At 46.2% G+C, this 22,423-nt stretch overlaps 1 protein-coding gene across 1 annotated transcript; it reads right to left on the reverse strand.

The window, feature by feature from the left end:
* Positions 1-970: 970 nt before the first annotated feature.
* LOC120939841 (mitochondrial import inner membrane translocase subunit TIM14-like) lies at positions 971-21,958 on the reverse strand. The gene is made up of 6 exons (XM_040352236.1): positions 21,836-21,958; positions 18,707-18,758; positions 18,436-18,509; positions 13,107-13,183; positions 2,912-2,982; positions 971-1,157 (listed from the first exon to the last, which is right to left on the reverse strand). Exons 1-6 carry the CDS (start codon positions 21,836-21,838, stop codon positions 1,087-1,089), a joined length of 348 nt encoding a protein of 115 aa, XP_040208170.1. The 5' UTR covers positions 21,839-21,958; the 3' UTR covers positions 971-1,086.
* Positions 21,959-22,423: the final 465 nt, after the last annotated feature.

Consider the following 22,423-nt stretch of genomic DNA (forward strand, 5'->3'; position numbering starts at 1 on the left):
CGGTTGCTGACCACTTTAGCACTGAGGCCTTTGGACAGAACCGGTTAGCTCACCTAATCCCAAGGATGTGGAGGCAAGCTAAACCATGACCAACACCTAAGACACTGGCGTAAAAACTGAGGTACTCCTCCTATGGGAGGGGGTTATATAGGGAGGGGCACTTCCTGTTTTTGAGATTGCCAGTGTCCATCACCTGAAGGTACTCCATATAACCCATATAGTAATGAATATGCCGCTCTGTGTCCCGTGATGTAAGATAAAGAAAAAATTGTAGCCTCACTGTGCCCAAACGCAGCTACTGTGCCCACCAATGGCAACCGCTGTGCCCATCAAAGGCAGCCACTGTGCCCATCAAAGGCAGCCACTGTGCCCATCAAAGGCAGCCACTGTGCCCAGCAATTGTCACCACTGTGCCCAGCAATTGTCACCACTGTGCCCTGTAAAATGCCCCCTCCCCCCGCCTGGCACTTTCCTTTCTACCGTCCCTCGATGTAACCAGAACCGGTGAACCCGATTGGCTGAGACGCCTGTCAGTCTTATCCAAGGAACGCGCCCCCCCCCCCAATGCGTCCCTGGATAAGCATTTGGAAGCCGATTACAGCCCTCAGGCTGTAATCGGAAAGCCTATCGGAGCCGCTGGCTCTGATAGGCACTTCCACAGCCAACCAGCTGCCGTTATTCAGATGGCCGGCGCTCACCAGGGGGCCGGCCATCTGAATAGTCGGCGGCAGCGGCAATGCATGAATCTATGTATTGTATCAGTGGCGGTGCGGGAGTCAGAGGGGGCGGCGCTCTGGCGCCCTCTATGGACGCACCACCACTGGGTCCACAAGCTTCTGCCCATGTGGTGTAGCTGACAGTCAAAGACATGGGAACGTATTATTAGACTGGATTGTGGAATACAAATAAAAGTCGGGGCGACATTCCGGAGCTGAACCTGAAATCTTCTGCCATAAAATGAAGACGGATAAAAGTGAGAATTCTGTTGATTTATTGGCAAAGAATTTCCCATGAATGGAGATCACATTCTTCCAGGCAACGATTAGAAAGAGTTCAGAAAAAAAACAAAATTCCAGAGCAAATCGGCTATTTCTTGGTGTGTGCTTCCAGCAGAACCTTGGCTTCATTGATCTTGGTTGCGATGTATGGAGAGCCGCCTGGAAAGGGAGGAGATGGTTACAGTGGTGAGTGGATTGTGGACGCGGGGAGTAAATCTGTCCAATCAGGACAAAGAGACCGATTTTTTTTTTATGGATCTCCACCTTCTCCTGACTGACATCCAACCCCCGCAATCCTTTGCTGCACCACCCACCTGCTGGAGCCCTGGGTCGGCTCGTACAATGAACGGATATAGGACTAAAAATTGTCTTGCCATTATCCCATAAAACACTGGTCAGGCCTCTGATTAGGTTTATAGAAAGTACAGGCCGGCAACTCGACAGCTTCTCCATAGAAAATATTTATTGAAGCATTACAGCAGTAACATCATCCAAAAATTCTGACGCGTTTCGGCCTAAGGCTTGGATGATGTTACTGCTGTAATGCTTCAATAAATATTTTCTATGGAGAAGCTGTCGAGTTGCCGGCCTGTACTTTCTATGGATCACCTGTGAGCTTAACCACTTAAGACCCGGACCTTTAGGCAGCTAAAAAGGACCTGGCCAGTTTTTGCGATTCGGCACTGCGTCGCTTTAACTGACGATTGTGCCGTCGTGCGGTGTGGCTCCCGAAAAAAATTGGCGTCCTTTTTTCCCCACAAATAGAACTTTCTTTTGGTGGTATTTGATCACCTCTGCGGTTTTTATTTTTTGCGCTATTAACAAAAATAGAGCGACAATTTTGAAAAAAATGCAATATTTTTTACTTTTTGCTATAATAAATATCCCCCAAAAAAAATATATAAAAATTTTTTTTTTTCCTCAGTTTAGGCCGAAAAAAATCGCAATAATCGTTTATCGGTTGGTTTGCGCAAAATTTATAGCGTTTACAAAATAGGGGATAGTTTTTTTGCATTTTTATTTTTTTTACTAGTAATGGCGGCGATCAGCGATTTTTTTCGTGACTGCGACATTATGGCGGACACTTCGGGACCATTGTCATTTTCACAGCAAACAATGCATTTAAAATGCATTGTTTATTGTGAAAATGACAGTTGCAGTTTGGGAGTTAACCACAGGGGGCGCTGTAACATTTAGGGTTCACTTTGTGTGCGTTTACAACTGTAGGGGGGTGTGGCTGTAGGACTGACATCATCGATCGAGTCTCCCTATACAAGGGATCACTCGATCGATGCAGCCGCCACAGTGAAGCACGGGGAAGCCGTGTTTACATACGGCTCTCCCCGTTCTTCAGCTTCAGGGAGCAGTCGCGACGGAGCGGCTATAAACAAATAGCCGCGCCGTCGTCCCGGATCGCTCCCCGAGGCTTACCGACCGCCGCATGTACCGTGGGGGGGGGGGGGGGGTCCCCAATCGGACCCCCGACCCACGTCAAGCAGAGGACGTACAGGTACGTGCATGTGCCTGTCCGTGCCATTCTGCTGACGTATATTTACTTGAGGCGGTCCTTAAGTGGTTAAAGGGGACGTATATATATATATATATATACGTCCTTTTGCCTGTGCCATTCTGCCGACATATATCTGCGTGCGGTGGTCGGCATGTGGTTAACATGATGTTAAAAAAAAAAAAATAAAAAAAAAAAAGGTACCGTATTTATCGGTGTATAGCCCGCACAGGTGTATAACACGCACCCTAACTTTAAGAGGGAAGTTTCAGGAAAAAAACTTTCCACAGCCCCCCGTGTATAACACGCAGGCACAGTTTACCCTCTATTTTCAGGGTAAAAAAGAGTGTTATACGCCAATAAATACAGTAATAGAAGAGAGACGACAATATTTAGCGGTCCTCACCTTTGTCAGGATGGTTCAGCAGCATAATCCGTCTGTGAGCTTCTCTTATCTTTGTTATATTTGCGGTCGGGCTGCAACAAAAACAGGTCTGGGTCAACACTTTATAAAACGACAAAAAAGCCCAAAAAGGTCAACATTATATAAAAAGGGAGCTCCAGCCAATCAGATCACGCAGAAGTCAGCGCAGCAGAAGGGGTTTCAGTACATTTCTCTGCTTAATCATTTCAATACTGGGCACCCCCCCCCCCCCTTAACTGACATTTTTACAAAAAAAAAAAAAATCCACAAATAGAGCTTTCTTTTGGTGGTATTTGATCAACTCTGAAGTTTTTATTTATTGCTAAACAAACTAAAAAAGTTTCTTTGTTTCTGTTATAAAAGTTTGTTTTCTTCTTCACTGATGGGCACCGATGAGACGGCACTGATATGTAGAATTGATGGGCAGCACTGATAATGAGGTACTGAAAGGTTTTCCTGATGGGCACCGACAGGTGTTTCTGATGGGGCACTGACTGGCAGCTGATTGGCACTGTTGGTGGCACATCTGATGGGGATGTGCTAATAATCAATGTGCCAATTATCAGAACAGACCCCTCCCACCGCCCCTTTCACAGTGAGAGCTGTCGATCAGCTCTCCCTGTCAGCGCAATCCGAGGAAAGCTGTTTACCGGCACTTCCTGGCCGTGATTGGTCACGTAGTAAAGAGCCCTGGCCGTCACTCTGCTACAGACCGGGAGGGAAGTGGTTAACCACCCTGGCGGTATTCCAGAGTTTGGTTCGGGGGTTAATTTTCATTACCAAAAGCGGTAACCCCCGAGCCACACTCGGGATTGCATCGCAGTATCCTGGTACAATTACTTACCTTGTACCCAGGATCCTGTGATGTCCCCCCCCCCCCCCCCCCCCCGGATTCTTTGCCCGATGTATCAATGTTCCAGGCTCTGTTCCCTCGCGATGCATGGGGGCAGAGCCGGGCGACAAATTGAAAAAAAAGTACAAAAACACAACACAGATCTTACAGATTACAATGTATCAAATCATTTCACATCAGTTTTGTCCCCAATGCTTTGTTCAGTGCCATTCCTTCGCTTGTATATTATATACACTCATCTAGTTTTATATTATATCAGGGGTTGACAAATTTGCTTGGAATCTAGGAGCCAGCTAAAAAAGTTAGGAGCCAGAAAACGCGCCCCGTCCCGACGAGCTTGCGCGCAGAAGCGAACACATACGCGAGTAGTGCCCGCATATGTAAACAGTATTCAAACCACACATGTGAGGTATCGCCGCGATTGGTAGAGCGAGAGCAATAATTCTAGCTCTGGACCTTCTCTGTAACTCAAAACATGCAACCTGTAGAATATTTTAAACGTCGCCTATGAAGATTTTAAAGTGTAAAAGTTTGTCGGCATTCCACGAGCGGACGCAATTTTGAAGCGTGACATGTTAGGTATCAATTTACTCGGCGTAACATTATCTTTCATAATATAAAAAAAAATTGGGATAACTTTACTGTTGTCTTATTCTACAACAGCTGGAGGGCCGTAGTTTGAGGATCCCTGATCTAATCAGACAGCTGCTGCTCCTTCATTGTCCATCCACAGGCCAGGTGCAGTGAGGTGACCAACTTGTATTGTATAATAAGCCGGGCTTGTGATTTTTAGCAGAGCTGTGTAAATCTGAAGACCGGTTGGACAGAAACACAAAATTAATTTACAGGTAGAAAAAGCTCCCATATATTTTAATCGGCGTCTGACCTGGAATTTAGTTTTTAATTGGAATGGTTTTTGGATTTACAAGATTCTTCTAATCTTCTGGCTGGCAGGGAAAGGGTCACAGGATATGGTAACTGGGTCACCCTCTCCTCCCATTCCACCACCTCCCCCACATCCAAAATACCAGCGTAGAGAGAAGGCGGCATAGACAGGCACTGTATACACATTGGGGAGATTTCCTGAAACTGGAGCACTCAGAATCTGATGCAGCTCTGCATGGTAGCCAATCCGCTTCAACTTCACCTTGTTCAATTAAAGCGGGGTTCCAACCACAATTTGCATTTTTTTATGTCCTTTCATCAATCTTTGTTTTGCTATGCATACTGTCACTTACTATTTAAAAATCCGACGCCGCTCCGCTGACTTATTCACACGGAACCATTCATAAATTTGTGTGTTGATCGGTGCGATTTTGGTTGTGGGCATTGTGAAGCCCACAAGCAATTACTTCCAGGAATCCTCTGGCGACGACTGCTGAAGGGCCGCCCGTCCTGCCCCATTCTCGCGCATGCGCAAGACAGCAGCAGCAGCGCCGTGCCGTCAACCACTTGGTTTGTCATCACAACGGGCGGCAGCGCCGTTGTGATGGTAACCAACAGCAGTGTAAGGACATGGAATTGCGTTACTTACTGTTTCGAAGTCCCACGATTCCAGCGCTAGGGGTAGCACACTGCATCCTGGGAAATGATGACACACATTTCCCAGGAGCATTAGCGTTCGGAGGAGCCGAGGGAGCTGACGTCAGGATCCTAGGTGAATCTGAAGGCAGATTTCGTGGGACCGCATAGCAACAGGCATTTCCAGGTGAGTAAAAAATATTTTATTTTTTAGGTGTAATGTGCACTATAAAAGAAAATATTTTTTTTGATGGAAACTCCATTTTAAGCTTTGACAATAAAACCTGAAAGTCGATTGGTTTATATGCAGATCTGCACCAGATTTTGCACACTCCAGCTTTAGTAAATGGATCTCTTCTACCGCAGACTACCAGAGACATACGGTATTTAACCACTTCCCATCCGGGCCAATTCTGGCACTTCGCTCCTACATGAAAAAAACCAACGTTAGACCTACCGGTAACGGTATTTCTATGAACCTTCCAGGACGGCACCCGAGAGATGATGGCTCCTCCTGCAGGAAACACAATCACATGACAGTTTAAAAGGCCCCGCCCTTCCCCTTGCTCCTCAGTATGCAATAGAGTAATCCTGAACTGGTTCACAAGGGACGTAGTCCTTATAGGTACTTACCTTTTTTCCCTCCACATAGGGTGGGAAGTAGGCCTGCCGTCCTGGAAGGTTCATAGAAATACCGTTACCGGTAGGTCTAACGTTGGTTTTCTCTTACCACCTTCCAGGACGGCACCCGAGAGGATAATTGAGTAATAAACACAGGCCTACCTTCAGGGTGGGACCACAGCTTGTAGCACCTTTCGACCAAAGGCTAAGTCTTGCTGTGACAACATTTCCACACGGTAGTGCTTCAGGAATGTATGATGGCTGGACCAGGTGGCCGCACTGCGGATTTGTTCCCAGGAGGCCCCTGCTTTCTCAGCCCAGGAAGTTGCTATGGCTCTGGTAGAGTGAGCCTTGATCTTTTTGGGAGCTGTTGCTCCAGTACATACATAGGCTTTGTATATTGCTTCTCTAATCCATCTTGAGACTGAGGCTTTTGATGCCTGCAGTCCCTTCCTGGGCCCAGCGTGTAGAACTAGCAGGTGGTTAGATCTTCTAAAACTTTTAGTTCTCTCTAGATAAATGAGAAGACACCTTCTCACGTCTAACAAATGAAATTTCTTTTCTTTTTCGTTCTTTGGTTCAGAACAAAAGGACGGCAATAGTATGTCTTGCGTCCTATGAAATAGGGATGCCACCTTCGGCAGGTACAGGGGGTCTGCTCTGAGGGTGATCCTATCTGGCTGTACCCTCAGGAAGGGTTCTTTCATGGATAGCGCCTGCAAATCCCCTACCCTCCTGGCCGAAGTAATGGCTAACAAAAAAGTCAACTTTAAGGTTAGAAACTTAAGGGGAACCTCTTCCAGAGGTTCGAATGGGTGTATAGATAACGCCTCTAACACCCTAGTTAAGTCCCAAGGCGGACAATTATATTTTTGGACTGGAGAAATTCTCTCTCTAGCTAACAAGAAACGTTTTATAAGGTCCTCTTTCGCCAATCTTTTATCCAGATAGACTGAAAGAGCCGTTATTTGGACCCGAAGGGTACTAACTTTTAATCCTAAATCTACCCCATCCTGGAGGAAGTCCAGGATAACCGGGATAGAAGTTGAAGCTACCTGTCTTTCCTTACGCCAGGAACAGAAGGTCTTCCATACCTTTTGGTAAATTTTTTGAGTTACTGGTTTTCTGCTCATGAGAAGGGTATCTATGACCCTCTCTGAGCAGCCATTGCGTTCTAGAATCTGGCGCTCACTAACCAGGCTGCTAGCTGGAAGAATTCCGGCTTTGGATGGAGTACTGGGCCCTGCCTGAGGAGATCTGCCCTGTACGGGAGCTTCAGAGGCTCCACCATTGCCATGGCTCTTAGGTTTGCGAACCAAGTTCTTTTTGGCCACCATGGTGCTATCAGAAGAATCTGGCCTGGAGACCTGCTGAGTTTCTGAAGAACTCGCGGAATGAGCGCTACCGGCGGGAAGGCATAGGCCAGCCCGAAGCGCCAGGTCTGGGATAGCGCATCCAGACCTTCCGACTGTAGTTCCCAGGAAATCGAGAAATACCTTTCTACCTTCCTGTTTAGTCTGTTGGCAAACAAGTCTATTTCCGGTTCCCCGAAATACTGGACTAGGTGTTGAAACACCTCTGGGTTCAGTTCCCATTCCTCCTCCCTCAACTTGTGACGGCTGAGGAAGTCTGCTTCTATATTGCTCGTCCCCTTTATGTATATGGCGGAGATAGAGAGTACTCTTTCTTCTGCCCAGGTTAGTATTTCCCTGGAAAGTTCTAGTAGGGGACTGGACCTGGTCCCTCCCTGGTGACCTAGGTACGCTACTACTGTAGAGTTGTCTGAGCTTACTTGGACTTCTCTGCCTCTGATGTCTTCCTGGAAGGCTATTAAGGCTTCCCCCACTGCTCTGAGTTCTTTGTAATTGGATGACCTGCGAGCTAGTGAGCTGTCCCATTGCCCCTGCGCTTTTTTCCCCTCCAGGTGGGCGCCCCACCCCCAGGAACTGGCATCCGTGGTAACCTTCACTGGGTTCCACTGAGCCCACGGTCGCCCTCCCCTCAGGTTTTGGGGAGATGTCCACCACTCCAGGGAGGACAGAACCTGGGGGGTGAGTAGTATATCCTGATCTAAGGACTCTTTCCTTTTGTCCCATGAGGACAGGAAGAAGAAGTGTAATGCCCTTGCATGAAGCTGAGCCCAAACCACCGCTGGGATGCTTGCTGACATCAGGCCTAGAACTCTCAGAACATTTCGTCTGGAGAGTTTGGGGTTTTTGATAAGGTTCCCGACTGCTGAGGCTAGTTTTAAAACTTTTTCTTCTGGTAAGAAGAGTCTCTGCTGCCTGGTGTCCACTACGTATCCCAGGAAGGTCTTGACCTGTTCTGGGTTGAGGGAGGATTTTTCTATGTTGATTATCCACCCTAGGCTCTCTAGGAGTGCCATTGCTTTGTTGGCATCCAGCGTGACTTGGGCGGCTGATTTTCCTGAAATCAGCAAGTCGTCTAAATAAGGTATAAGGGATATGCCCTGAAGGTGCAGGTATGCCACCGCTTCTGCTAGGACTTTTGTAAAAATCCTTGGGCTGGAGGTTAGCCCGAATGGTAGTGCTCTGAACTGCCAGTGGAAGGTTTCTCCTTCCACCACGACCGCAAACCTCAGATATACCTGGTGATCCACGTGGATTGGCACGTGGAGATAGGCATCTTTGAGATCTAGGGTCACCAAGAAGGCCTCCTTCATGAGGTTCTTTCTTACCGAATAAATACTTTCCATAGCAAACTTTTTGTATTCCAGAAACTTGTTCAGGTTTCTCAAGTTTACTATTAGACGGTATTTCCCGGAGGGTTTCCGTACTACGAAAATATGGGAATAAAATCCCTGGTACTGCTGAGCTTTTGGTACTGGTACTACCACTAGTTGTTTGGCTAAGTCCTGTATGCCCTCCAAGAGGGCAGACCTTTTCAGGGTATCCCTGGGAAGGTGAGTAATGGTGATCATGGTGGGGGGTGTAGCCAGAAATTCTAGGCGATAGCCTTTTTGAATTATTTGGCAGATGTAATGACTGTTCGAAATTTTTTCCCCATAGGGGAAGGAATTGAGATAGTCGACCCCCCACTCTGACTACGTCGTCACTTGGACGGTTTGTCGCTGGGTTTTGGAGGAGGGAAAAGGAGGTTGTTCTTCCTGTTCCCTTTGTGAAAGTTCCAACGCCTGAAAGGTTCCTTTTTGGCTTTTTGTCTACCCTGCCCCTGGGGGCCTCGAAAAGTTTTCTTGAAACCTTCTTTTTTGGGTTTAACTGGGAATTTTTTACCTTTTTCTGATGACCTAGCCAGGACATCATCCAGGTCTTTCCCAAACAACAGGGAACCTTGAAAGGGGATGCCACAGAGTTTTCCCTTGGATGTAGCATCTCCTTCCCAGGCCTTGATCCAAACTGCCCTCCTAGTAGAGTTAATGAGGGCTGCTGTCTTGGCTGCTGCCCTTGCAGATTCCGTAGCTGCATCTGCTAGGTAAGCAATCGCCTTCCTTACTACTGTAAGTGACTCAACTACCTCCTCCGCCTCCGAATTCTGGGCGAGGTGGTCGGTGAGTGTCTCTACCCAAACATCTGTATTCCTAGCTACACATGCTGCTGCTAAGGCTGGGCTTAGTGCTGCCGCATTGGCCTCCCAGGCTTTCCTAAGGAGAGACTCTGCTCGACGGTCCATCACATCCTTGATGTTACCTGTATCCTCAAAGGAGAGATCAGACAATTTAGTGACTTGCGACAAAGCCGCATCAAGTCTAGGAAGCTTAAAAAAGACTTCCTCATCTTCCTGGGAGAAGGGGAACCTTCTTTTCCAGGTTTTTTGTTTGATTATTCTCCTTTCAGGGTCTCTCCACTCCTGAAGGACTAACTCCTTGAGGGATTTGTGCAGGGGGAATACTTTAGATTGAGCGTCACTCAGGCCCCTATAAACTTTATCCTGTGCTGAGGTAGGTTTAGGGGTCTCAGGAATTTCCTCTGTGGCGTAGATAGCCTGGAGGAGACTCTCTAGATCTTCTACAGCAAAGAGGTGTTTTCTTGGACGTGTGTCCTCCTGAGACTGACTAATGGAGTCTCCATCTACCTCCCCTGAGCTGTGCCTAGACCTAGGTAGACTGGCTACCTCACTCTCTTCACCATCTGCTTCCCCCAAAGGGGGATTTTGTGAAGGTGTAAAGAAAACACTTGGGCCCTTAGAAAAGGGGGTCTCCTGAGAGGAAGTGCCTTCCTTAGGGGTAAATTCCTCTGTTTCAGTCTGTGCCGACTGCCCGGCTGCCTCCCGAAAGGCTTTGACTGTTGCTAACATTTCTGTTTGCATGGATGAGAGAAAACTCTTCATCATGGCAGCAGCCTCCTTTCCCGCCAGTATATTAATACATTTGTAGCAGAAAGGTTTTGTGTAGGACTTGGGGAGCTTCTCTCTACAATTCCCACATTTTTTAGAGGAACTATGCCCTGTAGCGGAAGGAGACTGAGCTGAGGCCTCCTGGGGTCCGCTGGGGGTTTCTGAAAAGACATGAAATGTACATTTAAATTGTCTTTCCCCAAGACTGCTGGCTGTACTGGGGAGGGGAGGAAGTAGACGAGAAGGGACCAGATCCTGCTCCGGTCGTTCCCTAAAAGTTTGGGAACTCTCACCACTTCCCCCCTCCCTTTCCAGGGGGATTGGTACTTACCGCCCCCCGACCTGGATCTGCCAGCGGTCGTGTCGGTCTTTCCGTCCTCTTCCATGAGGAGGGTGACTCGGTCCTGGCTGTCGGTACTCCTGTACTGGTCACCGCAAGCCGACCCGTCCACCACCCACGCTGTCTCCTCGCTCCACTGGGAACTTCCGGGTTACGCCGTCCGGAACCGCCCACTTCCTGTGATGCAGTTCCTGTCTCAGAATGAGGCCTGGAGCGCGGCGTTTTTACGTCTGGAGACCCGGGAAAACGGCGATTCGAATGGTGGTGGATTCGATAGCACGCAGTGATGGCTCACCTCCCCGCAGCTCAGAGCACTGGTGCTTCCATAGGGCGACCTGTGAGTTTGGACCGAAGTCTACAGGTAAGTTCAGCCCTCCCCGGCCTCCCTTAAACCTGTCTCACAGGGGTACCTTCGACCCTCCCCGGTCTCTAGGTTTCCATAAACAAAACAAATGTGTCGCTGTGTTGGAGAAACACAATCAATACTGAGGAGCAAGGGGAAGGGCGGGGCCTTTTAAACTGTCATGTGATTGTGTTTCCTGCAGGAGGAGCCATCATCTCTCGGGTGCCGTCCTGGAAGGTGGTAAGAGAAAGAAAAAACTATATTATATGTGTTTTTTTTTTTTTTTAGCAAAGACCTTATCATTCAATGTCGGTCATTGCAACTTGATATCTCGCACTGTATTTGCACAGCAATTTTTCAAACACTTTTTTTGGGGGGAAACCATAACTGTTTCATGCTTTAAAAAAAAAAAAAAAAAAGAAGAAGGACAGTAACGTTATCCCAATTTTTTGTGAAAGATGATGTTACGCCGAATAGATAGATACCCAACATGTCACGCTTCAAAAATTGCACACGCTCGTGGAATGGCGCCAAACTTTGGTACTTAAAAATCCTCATAGGCAATGTTTTAGATTTTATTTACTGGTTACAGGTTTTGAGTTACAGAGGAGGTCTAGAATGATTGCTCTGTGTGGTTTGAACACCGTTTTCATATGTGGGCAGGACTTACGTATGTGTTCGCTTCTGCGTGCGAGCACACGGAGACGGGGCGCTTTAATTTTTTTATTGATAATTTAAACTTTTCTTTTTTTAGTTTGACACCTTTAACAAAAAAAAAAATCAAAAAAAAGTCTGATCACTTTTATTCCTATTACAAGGAATGTAAACATCCCTTGCAATAGAAATATGGCATGACAGGTCCTCTTGGTCAATAAGACCCCACATCTCACCACTAGGTTGGGAAGCCTGAAATAAAAATATAAAAATAAATCACGGCTTCCCAGCCGAGGCGGCGCCGTTTGTTTGGATGCAGAGGCCGGGCGTGACGCCATAACATCGCGCCCTGCCTCCCCCGATTATAGAGACTCCGGCGACCATCTGGTCCCCTGAAAATCTCTATGGTAAACATCCGGGGCGGGCGGATCCGTTCTCCGACTCACCGATTGCAGTGATGAGTTGGTAGAAGCACCGGAGGGCAGCGGGAGGGGAGGGGGGGGGGGGGGGGCGCCCGTAAAAATGATCAAGAGGCGAAACAGCCGATATGATCGTTCCAATGGTGCAGAGAATCGGCGGCTGAAAAAGCCGGATATTTGAACAATGCCTGTAGCTGCACCCATCATTCAGATATCCCTGCTCAAAGTCAAGGATGTCCATGGACATACCTTGGGCGGGAAGTGGTTAAAGGTGAAGTTTAAGCTGCTTATAATTTTGCCTTCTCCTTTTTTCCCTTTCATCAACATGCTAATGAAATGCTTGGATTCGTGCCATGGACCTCAAGAATACACAGGCATTGTTTCCAGTCGCGGCAAAATCGCCCGACTTTCGGGTCGCAATATTGGAAACAGAGCCTAAAGTGTTTTTTTTTTTAACCTTAAAGGGGTTGTAAAGGTACAATTTGTTTTTCCTAAATAGCTTCCTTTACCTTAGTGCAGTCCTCCTTCACTTACCTCATCCTTCCATTTTGCTTTTAAATGTCCATATTTCTTCTGAGAAATCCTCACTTCCTGTTCTTCTGTCTGTAACTCCACACAGTAATGCGAGGCTTTCTCCCTGGTGTGGAGTGTCGTGCTCGCCCCCCTCCCTTGGACTACAGGAGAGTCAGAGCGCCCACTAACACACAGCTCCTTTCTCTATCTGCAACGTAGAGAGCGTCCTGACTCTCCTGTAGTCCAAGGGAGGGGGCGAGCACGACACTCCACACCAGGGAGAAAGCCTCGCATTACTGTGTGGAGTTACAGACAGAAGAACAGGAAGTGAGGATTTCTCAGAAGAAATAAGGACATTTAAAAGCAAAATGGAAGGATGAGGCAAGTGAAGGAGGACTGCACTAGGGTAAAGGAAGATATTTAGGGAAAAAATAAAAATTGTACCTTTACAACCCCTTTAATGCATTCTATGTACCGACGTACGGGTACAGCGATTTGTGTGAAGTAGTTACTGATGGCAGAACATAGAAAAGTTGGGTAAAACGCACTTAGATTGAGATCATTTGTATTTATTGATGATGTGGCTCTTTGCCCCTTACCTGACTCCCAACACCAGGGCAGCTTCTCTTTTAGTCATTTTGGGTTCAAATCCACCTTTGTAATAACCGCCAAATGCCTAAAAGAAAAAAAAATAATAATAATAAGAAAAAAAATAAAAGGCTAGTTTTAAGAACTTATTGCAAATGTGTAAAAAATATATATGAAAAAAATAAAAACACACACACACCACACAATTCTTAAAGGGAACCTATACAGACAAATACATTAAGTGCCACTGCCAACCAAATTTTTAACCACTTAAGGACCAGCCCCTGTATATATACGTCGGCAGAATGGCACGGACAGGCATATCAACGTACCTGTACGTCTCCTTTAAATGCCTGTCTGTGTGGTCGCGCACGCCGCTGCGCTCGCAACCCAGCCGCCATCCCAGAGAGTCGGACCGCAGGTCCCGCGGACTCGATTGCTGCGGGGATCCCCGCGATCATCTCACGGAGGTATTGAGCGGGGAGACGCTTGTGTAAACAATCATCTCCTTGCTCTGCCTAGTGACAATGACACTGATCTCGGCTCCCTCGGAGCGGAGATGAATGTCATGTGACACAGAGCCCACCCCCCCTACAGTACGAAACACTATGCACGGAACACTTAACCCCTACAGCGCCACCTAGTGGTTAACCCAGTGTCATTTTCACAGTAACCAAATGCATTTTTATAGGACTGATCGCCTGACAAGTCGCGGTCCGCTCTATTCAACGGAACGGTTCTGATAAGAGCGACGCAAGTCGCTCTGACTAAGAAAAAGGTTCCTGTACGACTTTGGGGGCGACTTGCATCGACTTCAATACAGAAGTCATTTTGGAAGTTGCCTCTGAAGTCGTCTTGAGATGGCCTTGCCGAGTCTCCCCCAAAGTTGTGCCGCCTGTGTGTGAACCGGCTCCAAAGAGGAATTAAAAATTGTCCTTGTATAAAAGTACAAAAAAAAAGAAATAATAATAAATAGATAAAAAAATAAAAGCCAACTTACTAGTGAATGGAGCGCAGTGTTTTGTATGTAGGCAAAGTTATCCCTGCGCTACTCCTCTCTTGAATTCATTTCTGGTGCATGTGCCGACACGCTATAGGGATCTTTGCCAGGTATGTGGGGACCTTGCAATGCCCCATGGCTTTTTGATGCATGCACCGGCCCCCTTGCACATGTGCAGATACACCGTGATCTCCTGCCAGTAAACTGACAGACATCCTGCAACGTTTCTGCACATGAGCGAGATCTCGCGATCCGCCTAGAAATTCCGGGGAGTCAATTCACAGGTCAGCGCGCATGCATAGAAAGGCTGCAACGTATCCGAGAAAACCCCCCCCCCCCCAAAAAACGGTGTGTGTTCCTGCACATGCGCAGGGTCTGGGCATGTCATCCTCAACTAGACAAGAATGATGGACCTGAACTTTGGGGGGGGGGGGGGGGGGAGCTAGAATGCCTGGAAACAATGATGTCACTAATAGGCTTTCTATGGTTCATCTGTTGTCAGCGCTCCTCTGAAGCCGCCGCTGGCCGACACAGAAAAGTCAGGTCACATAACTGGACCAGAGCGACCAGATCTTTCTTACACGGGTTAGTTATTATAGGTGTTCGGAATGGGGAGCGAGCAGATTTATAATTAGTTGGGTATATCTTTTACTCTAGTGACAGACTCCAATATATACCGTATATACTCGAGTATAAGCCGGCCCGAATATAAGCCGAGGCACCTAATTTTACCACAAAAAAATGGGAAAACGTATTGACTCGAGTATAAGCCTAGGGCGTCCATGTGCATGCCTCACTGTGCCTCATTGTGTCCATGTGCATGCCTCACTGTGTCCATGTGCATGCCTCAGAGTCGGTTCACACTAGGGCGACACGACTTCCAGCGCGACTTTCAGAGGCGACTCCGACACGACTTGAACATGAACCACAGGGCGATCTGGGGAGATTTACAACACGACTTGAAGTCGTCTCCAGGACAGGAGACTTTCCAGTGGCCAAACAACAATCAGCTCTAGGGGAGGGAGGGGGAGGGAGAGGTTTGCCTGAGAAATGTATGTTATCTTCCTAGAAAGTAGCTTCAGTTAAGACAGTGATCCGACTTCTGAGGCGACTTCCATTGAAATCAATGGGTACAAATCGCCTACAAGTCGGATTGAAGTAGTACAGGAACCTTTTCTGAAGTCGGATCGCCTTGAGTCGTGTGTATTAACACCGCTCCCATTCACTTCCATTGTTTTTCTCTACAGCGCGACTTGGGACGATTTGAGGCAACATGAAGTCGGATCGCAAGTCGCCCCAGTGTGAACCGGCTCTCACTGTGTCCATGGAAAAAGAAAAAAAAATATTGAAGGGTTTTTGGACTTTGTAGGCACAGTAATACACTAATTTAGAAAAATATAAAAAAAATATTGATATAAATACATAAAGTTAAATTCTAAAAAACCTTTACATTGCAGAAAATATCCAAAACATACAATCAGATCATAGCATGTGCTAGTGGTGTGTCCATGCCTCACTGTGCCCATGCCTGAAGTTTAACATGGGAGTCTATGTAAAGGGTTGCCTGGCTTTGAAAAATCGGTGCTCCCCGGCCGTAGGTCCCCCAGACAACATACTTTGCACACTTTGTAGAGGAGAAGTGAGGCTACATGTCTGCCAATCTTTGGGTCCAGGGGACCTACGACCGGCTAGTAGCGGGTCCCCAAAGATACCAGAGAAATTACCGTTTAACATGGGAGTCTATGGAAGGGGGTGCCCGGCTTTGTTGTCCGGTTGTAGGTCCCCCGGACAACAAACTTTGCACACTTGTAGAGGAAGAGTGGGGCTACATGTGTGCCAAGCCCAGCCGGTACCGGGTCCCCAAATCTGGGAGATCTGGCACAAAAAGGTGACTCGAGTATAAGCCGAGGGGGGCATTTTCAGCACAAAAAAAAAAAATGTGCTGAAAAACTCGGCTTATACTCGAGTATATACGGGATATATGCAATTTTTTTTTTTGCTCATAGCTCCACTTTCAGTAGCGAACGAAGAATGAAAAGTGTGGTCCTGGAGCTTCTAAAGGCCTTAAAAAAACAGATCTGCAAGGGCAGCTTTTGTATTTCTCCTCTGTCTAGGTTCCTTTTAACCGGTTAACGACCGCCGCATGTACATATACGTCCACAGAATGGCACGTACAGGCATATGGGCGTACATGTACGTCCCCGCCTTTCCACGGGACTGATCGGGACCCCCCCCGGTACATGCCGCAGTCGGTAACCCGCGGGCATTTCTAGCCGCCCCCTCGCGATCGCTCCCCGAAGCTGAAGAACGGGGAGAGCCGTATGTAAACACGGCTTCCCCGTGCTTCACTGTGGCGGCGTCATCGATCGTGTCATCCCTTTTATAGGGAGACACGATCGATGACGTCAGACCTACAGCCACACCCCCCTACAGTTGTAAACACACACTAGGTGAACCCTAACTCCTACAGCGCCCCCTGTGGTTAACTCCCAAACTGCAACTGTCATTTTCACAATAAAACAATGCAATTTAAATGCATTTTTTGCTGTGAAAATGACAATGGTCCCAAAAATGTGTCAAAATTGTCCGAACTGTCCGCCATAATGTCGCAGTCACGAGAAAAATCGCTGCTCGCCGCCATTAGTACTAAAAATATTTTTTTTATAAAAATGCAATAAAACTATTTTTTTTTTTATATATATATATTTTTGGGGGATATTTATTATAGCAAAAAGTAAAAAATATTGAATTTTTTTCAAAATTGGCGCTCTATTTTTGTTTATAGCGCAAAAAATAAAAACCGCAGAGGTGATCAAATACCACCAAAAGAAAGCTCTATTTGTGGGGGGAAAAAAAGGACGCCAATTTTGTTTGGGAGCCACGTCGCACGACCGCGCAATTGTCTGTTAAAGCGACGCAGTGTCGAATCGCAAAAACTGTCTGGGTCCTTTAGCTGCCTAAAGGTCTGGGTCTTAAGTGGTTAATTTGGACATGAACACACTGCTGGCTGTAGCTCCCTCCATAAGAATGGCCATAAATTGGGCTGCAGCCTGGGGTGGAGCTGACAGCCAGCACAGCTATAAAAAAAAAAAAATACAAAATAAATAAAGGTGAGGATCAACAACTGTTTTGCAGTTTTGGTTATACTTGTTCTTAATAAAATATATATATATATAAAGAACAAGTATAACCAAAACTGCAAAACAGTTGTTGATCCTCACCTTTATTTATTTTGTATTTTTTTTTATAGCTGGCTGTCAGCTCCACCCCAGTTTATGGCCATTCTTAATATATATATACATACACATATATATATATATATATATATATATATATATATATATATATATATATATATATATATATATATATATTCTCCATTATTTTAAAGAATTGAAACTATAAAAAAAAAAAATGGACAAACATAAAATAACCCAAAACAGTTCTAGCCTCTCTTTAACCTCCTGAGCGGTGTTCCCGAGTCTGACTCGGGGTGAGATTTTTGGGCTAAAATCGGTAACCCCGAGTCAGACTCGGGCTCGCCTCGCTGGATGTACAGGGAGTGTTTACTTACCTTGTCCCTGGATCCAGCGATGCCACCGCGCTGTGTGAGCGAGCGGGACCTTGCTCGATTCACACAGCGTCCTCCTGTGCCGCCGATCTCCGTTCCCTGCGACGTTACGACGCACGGGGACGGAGAACGGCGCCAAATTCAAAAAAGTAAACAAACACATTACATACAGTATACTGTAATCTTATAGATTACAGTACTGTATGTAAAAAAAAACACACCCCCCCTTGTCCCTAGTGGTCTGCCCAGTGTCCTACATGTACTTTCATATAATAAAAACTGTTCTTTCTGCCTGGAAACTGGAGATTGTCCATAGCAACCAAAAGTGTCCCTTTATGTCAAAAATAGTTTTAGATCAGCTAGAAAACAGCGATAATAAATTATAATCACTTGCAGAAATGTGCGATAGCGATTTGTGGGGAAATTCGTCATAAAAAAAAAAAAATAATGACAGCGACAATTCTGCAACTGAGCAAATTTCAGTGATTTTGATTTGATTACATTATTGAATAATTTTTATTATAATTATATTATTATTTGTTATAATTATTTATAGTTATTTATTATATTATAATTTATAATTTTGTTTTTAAAAAAATGTCATACCCGGGATGCCTACTAGACTCTTGTTTGGTCAGATTAAAGTGAGTTATTCCTAAGAATTACAGGCCTACAGTATAAAACGCCAAATTTCCTTGCAAATAATTGTACCGCTTTCAGCATGTTTTTTCTGAAAGAATCATACCGCCAGGGAGGTTAAGAAACTCACCGACTTTGGCAGGGTCTGTATAGCTTGCTTCACTTGAGGCTCCAGGTGTTTGAAAGCTTGTAAAACGTAACGACCTAAAAAAAAAAAAAAAGAAAACAAAAAAAGAAAAAGTTTTCAAATCTACCGATGGATCCGCTCGAAACCAATGTGACTTTTTCCTGTCATGTGATCTCAGTGTCACATCACCCCCCCCCCATTTAACAAGGTGGGGGGATGAAAAACAGAGGGAGGTCCAACAAAGACACACAGCGACCTGTAATCCGACACTTACCAGCAAATCCCGCGACGGCGAGAGTCAGCCCGGCCGCTATCATCGTACTCGCCTAGAAAGAAGAAATGAACAATCAGCAAACTGTCACTGCAAGAAAACTTCCCGCAATTTATAATATGTCTGAAGACAAAACTTTTTTTGTAATTTTTTTTAACCACTTCCCATCCGGGCCAATTCTGACACTTCGCTCCTACATGTAAAAAAAATAAAAAATAAATCATATTTTTTTGCTAGAAATTTACATAGAACCCCCAAACATATGTTGTTTTATTTTTTAGCAGAGACCCTAGAGCAGTGATGGCGAACCTTGGCACCCCAGATGTTTTGGAACTACATTTCCCATGATGCTCTTTCACTCTGCAGTGTAGTTGAGCATTATGGGAAATGTAGTTCAAAAACATCTGGGGTGCCAAGGTTCGCCATCCCTGCCCTAGAGAATACAATGGTGGTCGTTGCAACTTTTATCTCGCACTGTATTTGTGCAGCAATTTTTCGAACACGTTTAAAAAAAAAAAAAAAAAAAAATTGTTTCATGCTTTAACCACTTAAGACCCGGACCAAAATGCAGCTAAAGGACCCGGCCAGGTTTTGCGATTCAGCACTGTGTGGCTTTAACAGACAATTGCGCGGTCGTGTGACGTGGCTCCCAAACAAAATTTGCGACTTTTTTTCCCCCACAAATCTTTCTTTTGGTGGTATTTGATCACCTCTGCGGTTTTTATTTTTTGTGCTATAAACAAAAATAGAGCGACAATTTTGAAAAAAATGCAATATTTTTTACTTTTTGCTATAATAAATATCCCCAAAAAAATATATAAAAAACATTTTTTTCCTCAGTTTAGGCCGATACGTATTCTTCTACCTATTTTTGGTAAAAACAATCGCAATAAGCGTATATCGATTGGTTTGCGCAAAATTTATAGCGTTTACAAAATAGGGGATATTTTTATTGCATTTTTATTAATTTTTTACTACCAATGGTGGCGATCAGCGATTTTTTTCGTGACTGCGACATTATGGCGGACACTTGGGACAATTTTGACACATTTTTGGGACCATTGTCATTTTCACAGCAAAAAATGCATTTAAATTGCATTCTTTATTGTGAAAATGACAGTTGCAGTTTGGGAGTTAACCACAGGGGGCGCTGAACGTGTTAGGGTTCACCTAGTGTGTGTTTACAACTGTAGGGGGGTGTGGCTGTAGGTCTGACGTCATCGATCGAGTCTTCCCTATAAAAGGGATGACACGATCGATGCAGCCGCCACAGTGAAGCACGGGGAAGCCATGTTTACATACGGCTCTCCCCGTTCTTCAGCTCCGGGGAGCGAACGCGACGGAGCGGCTATAAACGAATAGCCGCGCCGTCGTCCCGGATCACTCCCTGAGGCTTAGCGACCGCCGCATGTACCAGGGGGGGGGGGGACCCGCGGAAAGGCAGGGACGTACATGTACGCCCATCTGCCTGTTACGTGCCATTCTGTGGACGTATATGTACATGCGGCGGGCGTTAACCGGTTAATAAAAAAATAAGACAACAGTAAAGTTAGCCCAATTATTTTATATTGTGAAAGATAATGTTACGCCGAGTAAATTGATACCCAACATGTCACGCTTCAAAATTGCACCCGCTCGTGGAATGGCGGCAAACTTTTACCCTTAAAAATCTCCATAGGCGACGTTTAAAAAAAAAATCTACTTTAGAGTTACAGAGGAGGCCTAGGGCTAGAATTATTGCTCTTGCTCCAACGATCGCGGCGATACCTCACATGTGCGGTCTGAACACCCTTTTCATATGTGGGCGGGACTTACGTATGCGTTCGCTTCTGCGTGCGAGCTCACAGGGGACGCTTTAAAAAAAATGTATATATATTTTTATTGTTAATTCTACTTTTAACTTTGACACTTAAAAAAAATAAATAAAATTTGATCACTTTTAAGAGCAGGCGCAGGGGGATGCGTCCACGTCACGGCGCAGTTCGCAATGAGTATCTGTCTGGCGCTCGGCCCATCATTTGCATGGGGTCACGCCTCATTTACATGGGGTCACACCCACTTCCACCTACGCCAGCGTACGCCTTTGAATCCCACGCCACGCTGTTGGGAGCACTGGCTTGCTGAATGCATTGCTTGCCTCTCTGCGCTGCGTTGGCGCGGCGTACATCGGTTACTCTACGGCGGCGTAATGTGCGCCGTGCTCTCTGTGAATCTGGGCCTTTGTTTCTTTCTTTTGCCAATCGATGTCCCCATTGGGGAGATTTACCGTCACTTCCTGTCCCGTATCCAAAACAGGAAGTGAGATAAAATCCCTCCAAAACAGGAAGTGAGATAAAAATCCCTCCAAAACAGGAAGTGAGATAAAATCCCTCCAAAAACAGGAAGTGAGATAAAATCCCTCCAAAAACAGGAAGTGAGATAAAATCCCTCCAAAAACAGGAAGTGAGATAAAATCCCTCCAAAAACAGGAAGTGAGATAAAATCCCTCCAAAAACAGGAAGTGAGATAAAATCCCTCCAAAAACAGGAAGTGAGATAAAATCCCTCCAAAAACAGGAAGTGAGATAAAATCCCTCCAAAAACAGGAAGTGAGATAAAATCCCTCCAAAAACAGGAAGTGAGATAAAATCCCTCCAAAAACAGGAAGTGAGATAAAATCCATCCAAAACAGGAAGTGAGATAAAATCCCTCCAAAAGGGGGGAATCCAGAACTAGTGTCCTTATTGGGAGATTCCTGTTCTGGGGACACCCCCAATATTTCATATTCTTTCACTTTCAGGTCAAATGATGTCACCAACACCCCTCCCCCCCGGTGAATAGGCGCAGCTGAAGGAGCTCGGCTGACGTTGATTGGCTGGTTACTGGACAGTCCAAACCCGAGCACTTGCAGACTATTATCACTCAGACAGGAAGTGAGGGGGTTAACAAAAAAAAAGATGGTTGTCACCAGAACAGGAAGTGGGGGAAATCCTCCAATGGGGACACCAGTGTCAGTTGCCGATTTCCTGTTCACCAAGGCAGACAGCAAAAACCATTCACTACAAAGGAGAAGATGACATTGGGCAGGACTGCTGGTCCCTCCCACAATAAAAGGGGCAGCCTCCATTGTTCCCCGCCCACCCTTCGCACTCACCATAATGCCGACTCTATGAGGGGAGCTCTACGGTGTGACCCTCATGAACGACTCTTCTTCACCTGTAACCCACAGCCTGGAATCTGAGGAAACGTTCCGCCCATAGCTGATGTCACTTCCGCACCTCCCACTTCCTAACCCCGCCTTCTACACCCGATTGGGGGTTTACTTTTCAATGTGCGCACGCGCGATTCCCTTACTTCAGCGGCGTAACCCCCGCCTACTACACCTCATAGGAGTCCGAGCTGCGCGCGCCGTACTGTCCTGGCCAATCAAACCACTTTTCTTCCGGGGAGTAAACCCCGCCCGCTACACTTGGCTGCGTTTTCCCTTACTGCCCTGGCCAATCATGTCACGTTTCATGCCTACATCAGGGTAAAACCCCCGCACACTACACTTTGAAGGTGGCTGATGTTCCATCATTACTGTAGAGGCGTAGCAAGATGGCAGCGGCGGAACGTCACTTCCGTTACCAATTCTGACGGGTTGCCATATCTGACGGAACATCGAGCTGCACGCCGTTTTGTCCTGGCCAATCGCTTCACTTCTTGCTCTTTAACGGCGTAAACCCCCGCCCACTATACTCCG

The sequence above is a fragment of the Rana temporaria genome, chromosome 5 (genome assembly GCF_905171775.1).
Source record: "Rana temporaria chromosome 5, aRanTem1.1, whole genome shotgun sequence".
Lineage (NCBI taxonomy): Eukaryota > Metazoa > Chordata > Amphibia > Anura > Ranidae > Rana > Rana temporaria.